The following is a 12208-nucleotide window of genomic DNA, read 5'->3' on the forward strand; positions in this document are numbered from 1 at the left end:
TAAGGGCCTGGGACCTGATTGACCAGGTTGACCAGGTTGATGTGAGCCTTTGGGATGTCTCTGGCTGGTGAGTCCAACATGTTTCATGAGGCAGGCCCCATGACTCAGGCTCCTCCCTCCTTGAGATGGACAGGATGCCTCATGTCACCCTGAGGGGGAGGAGCTGAGGACATGACTGGAGCGACTCCAATGTCCTACTAGTTCAAGAAGCAGTAGCTTAATCATTGCAATATGGATCTTCTGTGAGCTCAGGACAGAGGGGCATTCAGTCTTCTAGTCATTTGCAAAAGGAAGTTTCATGTTCTGAGGAGCAGAGCAGATGTGAGATTATCATGTTGGTTTGTGTGGTGTGTGTGTGTTATGTTTGGGTGCATATAGCAACATGTGTACTCGTGTATATAGATGCCAGAGGTCCAAATAGTTTGTCTCTCCACCTTAATTTTTGAGACAGAGTTTCTCATTGAACCTGAAATTCAAAGATTCAGTGAGACTGGCTGGCCTGGCAGGTCAGTGAGCCCCTCAGGGATCCTCTTCTCTCTGCCTCTCCAGCACTTTATGTGGATGTTGGGTAGTGAACTTGGGTCTTCATGCTCGTGCAACAATCACTTTACCAGCCTGAGCCATCTCCCCAGTTCTGTTTTGTTCCTGTTTTTAAATTTTAAAAATTTTACTTATTTACTTATTTTGGGTTTGTGTGTATTAGTGTTTGCCTACGTGTATATAAGTGCACCACATGCATACAATGCCTGTGGAGGCCAGAAGAGGGCGTCAGATCCCCTGGAACTGGAGTTACAGATGGTTGTTAGCTGCTGTGTGGGTGCTGGGAACTGAACCTGGGTCCTCTGCAAGAACAGCCAGTATTCTTAACCACTGAGCCATCTCTCCAGCCATTTTGGTTTTAAGTTTTAGCAGTGCTTACTGACTCCTGCCCTTGTGATAAATACCATGTAGCATCTCAGGAGAAGGTGGCTGAGTTCTCAAGATCCATGCATCATAAGGACAGGATGAACTTCATGTAATCCCTCACAGTTTCCCTCAGAATGCAATTTGAAATGAACTTAGCTGCACCAAGCTTTTGGTTCTTTGGTTTTTCACAAAATACCATATTTTGAACATTCACATGATCCTCTAATGATCAACCTAGTCAGGTTCACCAAAGTCGTGGTGATGGCGAGGTTGGTGAGAACTACGATCTTTCATGTTCCAGCTCTGGGTCAGGTGTGATGGGATGGCCTTTAACACATTGTCACTGAACTTCTGGATGACATGAAGAGTGTGTACTGGTATCTCAGACTGAGTTCTTTATTTGGAGAAGGCATTTTCCTGGCTTGGGGTCAGGCTGTAGATGAAATGTTATATCAGCCTGGCTTTGCACTGCATTCCTAGGGAACAGTAAATGGAGACATAAGCAGTTGTTGGTACAGTGGGGGAGAGGAAGATAAAGACAGTGAGTCTGACCAGGAAGCCATTAGTTTGCCAAAACTCAGCCCAGGGGCTGGAGAAATGTTTCAGCAGTTAGGAGAACTTGCTGCCCTTCCAGAAGATCTGAGTTTGGTTTCCAGCACTCAAATAGAGCAGATCACAACTGCATTTAATTCCAGGTTGAGGCATTTCCAGTGCCCTCTTCTGGCCTCTGTGGGAACCTGCACATACATGACACACACATATACATACATACATACATACATACATACATACATACATACAAACAAATTCCCAAACCCAGCCCACCTCTTCATGGAAGATATGGAGGGCCCTGAAATCTGACTTCTTCTCTCCTAGTAACTCCTTGTTTGGTGGTCCATCAAGATGTGAGTGGGTCCCTCTCTTCTGTCTCCTCTCTTCTGTCTCCAAGTGTGGATTTGAAGACACAATCATCCAGCTTGTAGGCAGAATTGGACTTCAGGATTAAATTTACTTTTATTGGTGGTCACTAAAAATAAAAGGCCAAGAGGGAGCATTAGTGGCTATTGTGTAAAAATGAAATTCATATCTAGGCAGACTGTGATTAAAGAGAATTCAAAGACAAGATGCCTCTGCCTTCAGAACTCCACATCATCCCCACCAAGAAGCCTCCCTGGCTTCCATTCAGCATTTCTTTAACTCATTTTACCCTCTCAGTGCACACCTGTAATCAGTTCCCATTCATCTTATTTTGTAAACCAAGAGCATAGATAATCCTGAAATCTTGCTTTAAACATTCCCCCCCCCCCGAGACTTCCTTATCCAGCAGATAATATTTTCAAACAGGTGCTTTTTATAAATAGTGTAAAAGGCAATTTACATTCCCAGGGCATAGTATACTCAGTCTCAAAAGGAAAGGGGAAGCTTTGCATATCATAGAGAAATATGTTAGGAGAGTTGACACACCCATGGCAGGTCAGACTGGATGGTGAGTCTCCATCATCAGCCCAGGATTGCCTCATCCCTCAGACTGGGAACATCCTAAGAGAGGGACAGTCTCACCTTGCCAACCTGAGCCTGGGCAGTTGTGCCAGGGCAAGGACCGCAGAGACCCCAGGGCTCAGTATATATATAATGCCTTTTGTCCCCCAGACAAACGGAATGGTGGCTTCCAGCAGTGGCAGCTCCTGGACCGCATCCTCCAGCAGATCGTCCTTCAGGATGAGCGGGGCATGGACCCTGACCTGGCTCCACTGGAGAACTTCAATGTCAAGAACATAGTTAATATGTGAGTTGGAGCTGCCTCCTGACTTGCTTTCTCCTCTTTCTGCAGCCCAGGTCTACAGCCCAGGAATGATGCCACCCGCAACTTAGGGTGGGTCTTCCTACAAGCTCCCTCATAGACATACCCAGGGGCTTGTCTCTTCAGTGATTCTGGATCATGTCACATTGGCAATCATGATGATCAACCCTATGTGGTCAATGAGTATTGGACACATACATCTAGTGTGACCAAGAGACCAAATTTCTTTCATTTAAATTTGAATAACCAGGGCTGGAAAGATGGCTCCATGGTTAAGAGCACTGGCTGCTCTTACAGAGTACCTGGGTTCAGTTCCCTGCACCCACATGGCAGCTAAAAACTGTAACTCCAATTCCAGAGGATCTGACCCTTCTTCTGACCTCTACAGGGCATTGCACGACATGGGTGCACTTATATACATGCAGGCAATACACTCCTACACATAAAATAAAAATGATAGTTAAAATATTTAAGCAATAAATAAATTTGAATAACCACATGTCATGGATCTAATGATGACCATATGGGATAGTAGGGGTGTATAAGCTACAATCTCAACTCTCAGTTCTCATGATGCACTGGAAGGCTTGCATAGAGGGGGTTTTAAATAATTTACATAGAGCCCTGGCCAGTAAATTATGGCACACAGGCTAATCTCAATCCTTCAGCTTACTGTTGTATGTCCCATGAGTCAAGAATAGTTCTCTTTTATTGGTGTGTATGCATATGTGTTTGCCATGCATGTTCATATGTGTGTGGGAACAAGTGTAGGCACATGCATTTGGAGGCCACAGGACAACCTCTGGTATCATCCTGAAGGTATGCTGTCTACCTCATTTGAGATAGTCTCTCATTAGCCTGGAGCTCACCAATTAGACTAGATTAGCTGGCCAGAAAGCCCCAGAGGATCCACCTGCCTCCACCTCCCCAGCGCGGGGATTACAGGCATACATCACCTCTTCCAGCATTTGTGAAGGTTCTGGTGATTGAACTCAGGTCCTCACATTTGTGAGGCAAGCAGTTTACTCACTGAGCCATCTCCCCAGCTCTGCCTGCTTCAAAACAGGCAAACAAACACAAGACAGCTACTGTGAATGACACATAACACCTAAAATATCAACACTGGCCCTTTACAGAAGGTTTTGTGGTCGCTGACACAGTCATGTGATCACAGTCCTGTTGGATGAGCTTGTGAGAGCCCAAGATCTTCTGACTTTTCACCTTTAACTGAGTTTGGATACAAAAGAACAGAGAAACAACTTTTAAATTTATAACGATGAACTAATAATAAGACCTCCATTGATGCAGTGATTTTTAATTTTTTGAATTTTATTTAAACTTCATATGAGTTGGAGTGAGTTTTTCTTGTGGAGACACTGTGGCTCCAGTGATTCCTGGTTTTGCATTCCAAAGCCAGGTGGAAGATGGGCTCTGACGGGTTCTTGTTTTATTTGCATAAACAGCCATGCGTTCATTTTGTTCAAACCCTACAACTAACTGGCATGTTGGACAAGTGCATCTACGAAAGTCATCACAAGACAGTTTTAGATTGGTTTTTCTGCAAATTCTTTACACTGTTTAGTGGAGAAAATTTTCCTCTGGCAGAAGTGACATTTCCTGGAGTCCAGTGAAGTTTCTGTCCTTTCTTGGGATGCAGAAACCCTAAGATCACTTTAAGCTACCATGACTAGGAGGCCTGATCCCCAGTGTGAATCAGCATTTGAGACTTGATTTAACCTTAAATGTTTCCCCTCATTCTGGCTGTGAGCCCAGAAGTTGGAATAGAAAGAGGGTGTATATGAACTTATGTGCATGTGTGTGCATGCATGAGTGCATGTATGTGATATGACTGGTCTCTTTTCTCTGTTTCTCTTATAATATCTTCTGTCTCCCAGCTCTACTCTCTGCTAGCTAACTAGTTTCTGACCGTTCCAGGTGCAGCTGGGATAGAAAACAGGAAAGAGGAAGGAAAAAGGTCTTAATTGATTGGTGCTATGGTAGACAGGCTCTGCACATGGGTAAAGATAGTAGCTGACTGGGATTTCTGTAGTTTCTTGCTGAGTGCCTGTCCCTGTCAAACCCAGCTGGTGGGCCACACAAAAGGTTTTCCCATCTAAATTGTTAGCTGCTTCTGGCCCCTCCCTGAACCTTATCTCTGCTTTGCCCAGTGCTAGGATTACAGGTGTGCACCACCTCACTTGGCATTCACATGGTTTCTGGGGATTGAACTCAAGTGCTCATGCTTGTGAAAAAAGTACTTTACCCACTAAGCTGCCTCCCCAGCCCCAGTTCTTATACTTTAAAAGAACAAACACAAGTCTATGCGACAGCCACTGCACATGGTACATCAAGCCCTAAATAATAACATGGGTTCTTTACAGAAGGTTTGGTGGCCATCGATACAGAACATGGTCACTTGATCAGTAATAGTCCAGTAGGCACCAACCTACAGTTTGATGTTCCCAGTCATCTCCTAGGTCATCCCTTGGGCATATCTACACTAGCATCTGCTCACTTCCTCCAGGAGAGTCCCAAGTGGCCCCTGGTTCACTCACATAAGCTCTTGCATCATCAAACTCTAGGGGTGACAACATGTCCCAGCACATCCACATTGTGCAGACTGATTACTCCTCCTTTACCCTCTGGGTTTGCCTGACCCTGAGTAGGACCTCAGTCTACCTTGCCTCCCTCATAGTATCAGAGAGCATGGATCAAATCTCTGGGTCCAAAGAAACCGTTTGTTGGCTGGTAAAGATGGTAGCAGTCCAGGGATCATAGTAACAACTGCACAGAAATATCTCCATGAACCAGTGAGATGGCTCAGTGAAGACAGGTGCTTGCCACTGAACCTGATGACTCTGAGGGCTTCCCAGAGCCCACATTGTGGAGTAAAAGAACAGACTCTCAAAGGTTGTCTTCTCTGACTTCCACATATGCACTGTCACTTACATGCCCCTGCACTAAATAAATAATAAATATAAATATATTTTGTAACCACCGAATACTCCCCCCTTCCTCCTTATGTGCCCCCTCTTTATATCCTTGAAGCCAAATGTCACAGATTTAAGTCATTCAAATGGCTCTCATGTTGGGACCTTACCCTTTATGGACAGACGTTGGTGTCTGAGGATTCTTAACACCTGTTAGAAGAGTTTGCTGTGAATGAGATCTCCTAGGCCTCACACTCAATTTTGCTCCTTCATTACTGTTGGGTGGGCAGCTCACCCTGTTCTTACACACTGGCCTTTAGAAGCCTGCTTCATAGGTGGACTGATATCTCTGGCCCTCAGATGCATGGGCCTATTTCTACAAAGGTGTAAGTACTTATGGGACTACAGGAGACCCTGGATTCAGTCTCAGCCCCATGTGGATATAGACTGGGAACTGGGTGGGAATGGAGACCCAGAGAGGCATCTGAGAAGCCCTCCATCTAGCATCTTCAATCTCAGAGATCAGAGTCCACCCTGGGGAGTAAAGAGAGGGCATATCTTCCTGAAGAAGGTGGGCTTGACAGTCAACAATCACGTGATTGCTTCCCTCTACTTCCCACCAGGCTCATCAATGAGAATGAAGTGAAACAGTGGCAGGACCAGGCAGAGAAGTTCCGGAAAGGTGAGAGGTTCTGCCGAAACCCGATAACATGCTCACTCTCCACACCTGCTCCCCGCCTAGCCTAGAACCCCCAGCTCCCCTGCACCTGTTCACCCTCTTTCCTCCCATTTGCTCTCTTGCCCCAGAACACATGGAGCTTGTGAGCCGGCTGGAGAGAAAGGAACGGGAATGTGAGACAAAAACATTGGAAAAGGAAGAGATGATGCGGACCCTGAACAAGATGAAGGACAAGCTGGCCCGGGAGTCTCAGGAGCTTCGCCAGGCTCGGGGACAAGTGGCAGAGCTGGTAGCCCAACTCACTGAAATCTCAGTACGCGGGCATCACCCCCTTCCTATTTATGTAGCTCAGCTTACACTCTGAGTTCCAGGACCAGGTGGGCAGAGCAGGTGGAGGGAGAAAAAAAGAACTCTAAGATGAGGGAGACAAGAGAGTTGGCCCACAACTGAAGGGGGTCTTGAGTCTGTATGGGTGGACCCTTCCTCCGGGTGATACCCAGGAGGCATATATTGGACAGCAGGGCACAGGTAGACTTTCCATCCCACTCTGCTGGGCCAGATGCCCTTGCGCAGTGAGTAGCCTGCACAACTGTACACACCCATCCCACTGTGTCACTGTGGCAGCTGTGAATCTGATTGTCTAGTAACTGTGTGTTTAACCCTGTGTGTGTGTGTGTGTGTGTGTGTGTGTGTGTGTGCACCCACCTGTTGGGCACTTGGGATGCAGAGAGAGAAAAATGGCTTCTAAATAAATGAATGTGAAAGTTAAAAGCAGGGTTGATGGGTCCAGTACAGATGAAGAGCAAGGGTAACTTGGTTGGCATCAGGACTGATGGGTGTGGTCTTTTGCTTTTTCTATCTTCCCAGACAGGCCCTGTGTCTGCCCCGCCTCCTCCCGGAGGCCCACTCACCTTGTCATCCTCCACAACAACCAATGACCTGCCTCCATTCCCCATCCCCCCCACCACCCCTCCCCTCCCGGAGGGCCTCCCATCCCCCTGGGTGTCCCGCCCTGCTTCAGCATGGGCCCGCCTCTGGCTCAGGACCCCTTCCCCAACAACAATGCCCCACTCAGGAAGAAGCGTGTCCCCCAGCCTTCCCACCCGCTGAAGTCCTTCAACTGGGTCAAGCTGAATGAGGTAAGCAGTTGGAGTGCATGGGTACGTGTCCTGGTTTGCTTTTCGTTGCTGTGATAAGACACTCTGACCAAAAGCAGCTTGAGGAGGAAAGGGTTTATTTGGCTTACACATCCCCCATTACAAATTCATCACTGAGGGAAGCCTAGACAGGAACTCAGGGCAGGAACCGGGAGGCAGGAGCTGAAGCACAGACCAGGGAGGATTGCTGCAGGAAAGCTGCTTCCTGGCTTGCTCATCTAGACTGTATTCAGCCCGCTTTCTTTTTTTAAATATTTTTATTTTTTTATGTGTATGAGTGTATTGCCTGTATGTATGTGAGGGTACCCATGCCATGCAATGCTGCGGAGGTCAGAAGAGGGCTTCGGATTCCCCTGGAACTGGAGTTAAAGACGGTTTGTAGCCATCATGTGGGTGCTGGGAATCAAACCCAGGTCCTTTGCAAGAGCAGTCAGTGCTCTTAATCGCTGAGCCATCTCTCCAGCCCCTTTGGCCCGCTTTCTTAAATAACACAGGACCACCTGCCCATGGGTGGCACAGCCCACATAGGCTGGATCCTCCCACAGCACTCAACAATTAAGAAAATGCCTCCTAGACATGGCCACAGGCCAATCTGATAGAGGAAATCCCCCAGTTGAGGCTCCTCTTCCCAGGAGTGTCAAGTTGACAAAGCCATCTAATACAATTGACCCCTGTCAAGTTGATACCCAAACATATCAAGATGTTAATATTATAATATAAAGCGTAGTACAATTTTAAAAGTTCCACAGTCCTTAAAAATTCCAATATTTTAATATTTTATTTCTATTTTATGTGTATGAGTGTACTGCCTGCATGTGTGTAAGTGCACCCGTGTCATTCAGTGCCTGAGGAGGTCAGAAGAGGGTGTCAGATTCCCCTGTAATTGGAATTATGAATGTTTGCTAGCCTCCATGTGGGTGCTGGGAATCGAACCCAGGTCCTCTTCAAGAGCAGCCAGTGCTCTTAACCACTGAACCAATTCTCCAGCCCATAAAAATTGTAATATTTTAAAAGCTCAATTTCTCTTTAAAATAATTCAAAGGCTCCTAACTGTGGGCTCCTGTAAAATGAAAAACAAGTTAAATGCTTCTTACTCTAAGAGGGAGGAATCAGGGCACAATCAGATCAAAGCAAAATCAAAGCCAAACGGTCTAAATAGCTCAGTATCGGAAGTCTGGGATTCACTCTCAATCTTCTGGGCTCCAAAAGGCTTGGGCAGCTCTACTTCTCCAGCCCTGCTCTTCACAGCAGGGTCATATCCTGCACTTGTGCTTTGCCCAGGTCCCCTGGCTCGCTCTGGTGGGGCATTAGGACGAACATGGTGGGAACTGAAGATATGTTTGCTGGAGTCAGGTTGCTGTCCTCTGGGGAGACATTAGCATCAGGAGAGACATTTGAACACAGGTCATGTGCCTGTTGGCAAAGCCACATGCTAATGAACCTTGTGTGTGCTAAGGGTGACTGGACGCAGATAGAGCCTGAGAGATGGCTCGGTGGGTAAGAGTACTCGCTCTGACAGCATGAGGATCCAAGTTTGAACCCCCAGCTCCCACACAAAAAGCTGGGCATTGCCATTCCTGCCTGTAAACTCAGTATTGGGGGACAGAGACAAGAGGATTTTGGGACCTTTCTGGCTAGCCTAGCCAGATTGGTGAGCTTCCAGTTCAGTGAGAGACCCTGTCTTAAGTGATAGAGAACATGCCTGATGTCCTGCTCTGGCCTCTGAATGTGAGTGCATGGGCACATGTACTTGCACACTCATATGTGCATACCACGAAAGAGACGGACACAGAGAGAGGCAGAGACAGAAGCAGGCATTGGAGCCTGGCCAAGCAGGGTGACTTCCGGATAAGAATTTCCAGGATAGGGTCGATTTGAGGAACGGTGGAAGACAGAAACAGGAGCTTGGGCTCATTTCCAGTTCTCTATGAAGACCGCAGTGACATGTGCAGTGGCTTGAAGAGCCTGAAGGCAAGATGTAACCATCTTGACATTCTCCCAAAGGAGCTATATGCACGGACCACATTTCTACACCTGTAGTGAGAGTCCTTGAATTAGTCACTAAAAAAATCACCAATTCTCACATGGGAGTTCATTGCTCTGTTGGATTCTCATGAGCTGGGAGATGCGTTATGTCTCAGAAGGTCTAGCTAATTGAACATTCACACAATGCCCTTCCCCTTGTCCAATTGGATGGGCAGACCTATTTAGAGGACCAGCGGCTTGGTCCCTGAGGCAAACACAATGTGGCCACTGGTTTCCAGTAGCCTGACCCATAGCTATACTTTCACAGTAACCATATAGATGCCAACTTGGAGGTGGGGCCAATGGCTCCACTCAGATGTCCTGCATGGGCCTGTTGGACTCCCTCATGAGGAATTCATAACTTACAGTGTTTTTGAGCTACAGTGAGCTCAGGTTTCAGGAGGAAGAGCAGCTAAGTACAGGAGAGACTGTTGAGTAAATGGTCCATAATTCATTAGGTACATTTTCCTATGGTGGACCGTCTGGCCAGGCAGGTTGAGCTCTGCTTTGTGAGGAGTTATGTGCTAGGGGATGTGATGGAGAAAGGTAAAGGAGAGAGATGGTGTTGCCCTGTGAGAGTTTTAGATGTGGCTTATTAGGATGTGTAGCCAGTAAATGTTTACAGATCTGGAGGATGAACTGAAAGACAGGTTCTAACCTCTAATGAAATCTGGTTTGCTTCTAAATAGCTGTGCCACTTGTGGAAATCATTCACCTGGTCTATGATGCAATTTGCTTGTCTGATGTGGTCTCTAAGGCCCTTCTCCCTCTGACTTAATCTAGGTGGACACGTGTACCATGAGTTTTCCCATTCATAGTCTCCTGGGCCTGCTAGCATGTCCAAGTTATTAATGCTTTACTGCCACCAGTAGCAGTGTAAAAAGCTCCTGATAACTGTTCTAGGCAGCTCTTATCTCATGTGTTGCTCCATGATGGAGAGCGAGGAAACCAGAGGCCAGGCGTACGTAGCAGTCCAATGCCTTTCCAGAGCCTAAAGCCAGAGGCTATGTGGAAAGATCATTGTTCATAAGCAAAAATATGTTTTATTATGTTCAAATGTTGCAATGTATAATTAGTATTTTTAATGTAGGAAGTTAGGGGATGAGATGGCTCAGCAGGTAAGGACACTTGCCATGGTACTGACCACCTGAGTTTGATCCCTGGAACCTAAATGCTAGGAGAATAGAACTGATTCCTGCAACTTGTCCTCTGACCTCCATACATGTGCAGCAACACATACATGCAAAAGTTTTAATGTAGCAAGTTAGATACTGAGGAGATGGATCAGTTGCTAAAGTACTTGCCACACAAGCATGAGGGCCTGAGTTTGATCCCTAGAACCCATGTGGGAAAAAAAGTTAGGCATGATAGCATGCACCTGTAATCCCAGCACTGGGGAAGCAGAGATAGGAGGATCCCTGGGGCTCACTAGCCAGCCAGCCTAGCCTCCATGATGAATTCCAGTACAATGAGAGAACCTGTCTCAGTAAAAAATGTGGACAGTTCCCAAGGAAGGTTGACCTTGGCCTCTACACACATAGTGCACACATGTGCATACATACATGTATACACGTGCTTGCACCCACACACTCCCACACATATACACCATCCCCAAAATGTAGTAAGGTATAGCATGTGGCAAGGATTAAGAACATATAGTCAAGGGTTAGAAAAATGGCTTAATGGGCAGAGAGCTTGCCATGTAAGCCTGATGACCTGAGTTTAATCTCTGAAAGCCATGTATAGGTGGAAAAGGAAAACCAACTCCACAAATTATCCTCTGACCCCTCTACATGTGCTGCTGTAGCACACACATACCCATGAACACAAATCACATGTATCCCCCACGTACATACACATGCACATACTACTACTACTAATACTAATAATAATTTTTAAATGAGAAAAGGAAATATAGGTAAGACCATTAATAGTTCCTGCGATATTTTATCACACTAGACTTTGTGCTTGGGATTTTCTCTGTGGTCCAATATTCATAAAGGCTAGAGAAATTCCCTAGGGACCCAGAGTTTCCTCCCTACACCTCTGGGGTAGATAATAGGGAGCGTTTGTCAGAATTGTAGACTTGGGGACCTTGAGGGGGGTGGAACCTCACTGAGTGATATTTGAGAACCTATTGCTCAATTTCGAACTTCTACTTGTGTGATGGGGCAGATTATTGAATTCTTTGACCTCAGTTTCCTGATCTGTAAAATGAGGACAACCATGAATGCCCATTCCAAAGAACTGTGAAGATTAGCTGATCTGATATGTATAAAGTACCCCAAACAGTGACGGACACGTAGAAAGTCTTAAGAATGTGAGGTTAGTTATTATCAGTGGTGTTCCCCATGTGTTCTTTGTTATCAGGATTCGCTCATTAACTCAGTTGAGCTACGTTTCCCATTTTGCACCATGAGATAAAAACAGTACCCTTTCTCATTTGCCCACAGGCCACATGATGGTAGGGCCAGGAATATCAGTCACTGGGTCTGCCTGACCCCAAAGGCAATCCTATGAGGGAGACATCATGAACCATGTTCCTGGGAAAGAGCTCCCTGGCATTCCTGTGGATATCTCCAGAGGGCCAGAAATGCCAGGAATCTAGACTAGAGATGACAAGGTCTTGGCCAGAGTGATGGAAAAATTAAATTGGGACATTATCATCCAAGATGGGCACACCAGGATAGCATGTTGCAAGTTAGGATGT

General features: G+C 46.3%; 1 protein-coding gene across 1 annotated transcript in view; it reads left to right on the forward strand.

Moving 5' to 3' along the window:
- Daam2 (dishevelled associated activator of morphogenesis 2) overlaps positions 1–12208 on the forward strand; it is a 129042-nt gene that overhangs the window by 92936 nt on the left and 23898 nt on the right. The window contains 5 exon segments of the mRNA XM_029565843.1: positions 2557–2692; positions 6261–6319; positions 6445–6629; positions 7184–7262; positions 7265–7455. Of these exon segments, the coding sequence (XP_029421703.1) occupies positions 2557–2692; positions 6261–6319; positions 6445–6629; positions 7184–7262; positions 7265–7455 (650 nt within the window).

The sequence above is a fragment of the Nannospalax galili genome, unplaced genomic scaffold, assembly GCF_000622305.1.
Source record: "Nannospalax galili isolate Female #2095 unplaced genomic scaffold, S.galili_v1.0 scaffold1318, whole genome shotgun sequence".
Classification (NCBI taxonomy): domain Eukaryota; kingdom Metazoa; phylum Chordata; class Mammalia; order Rodentia; family Spalacidae; genus Nannospalax; species Nannospalax galili.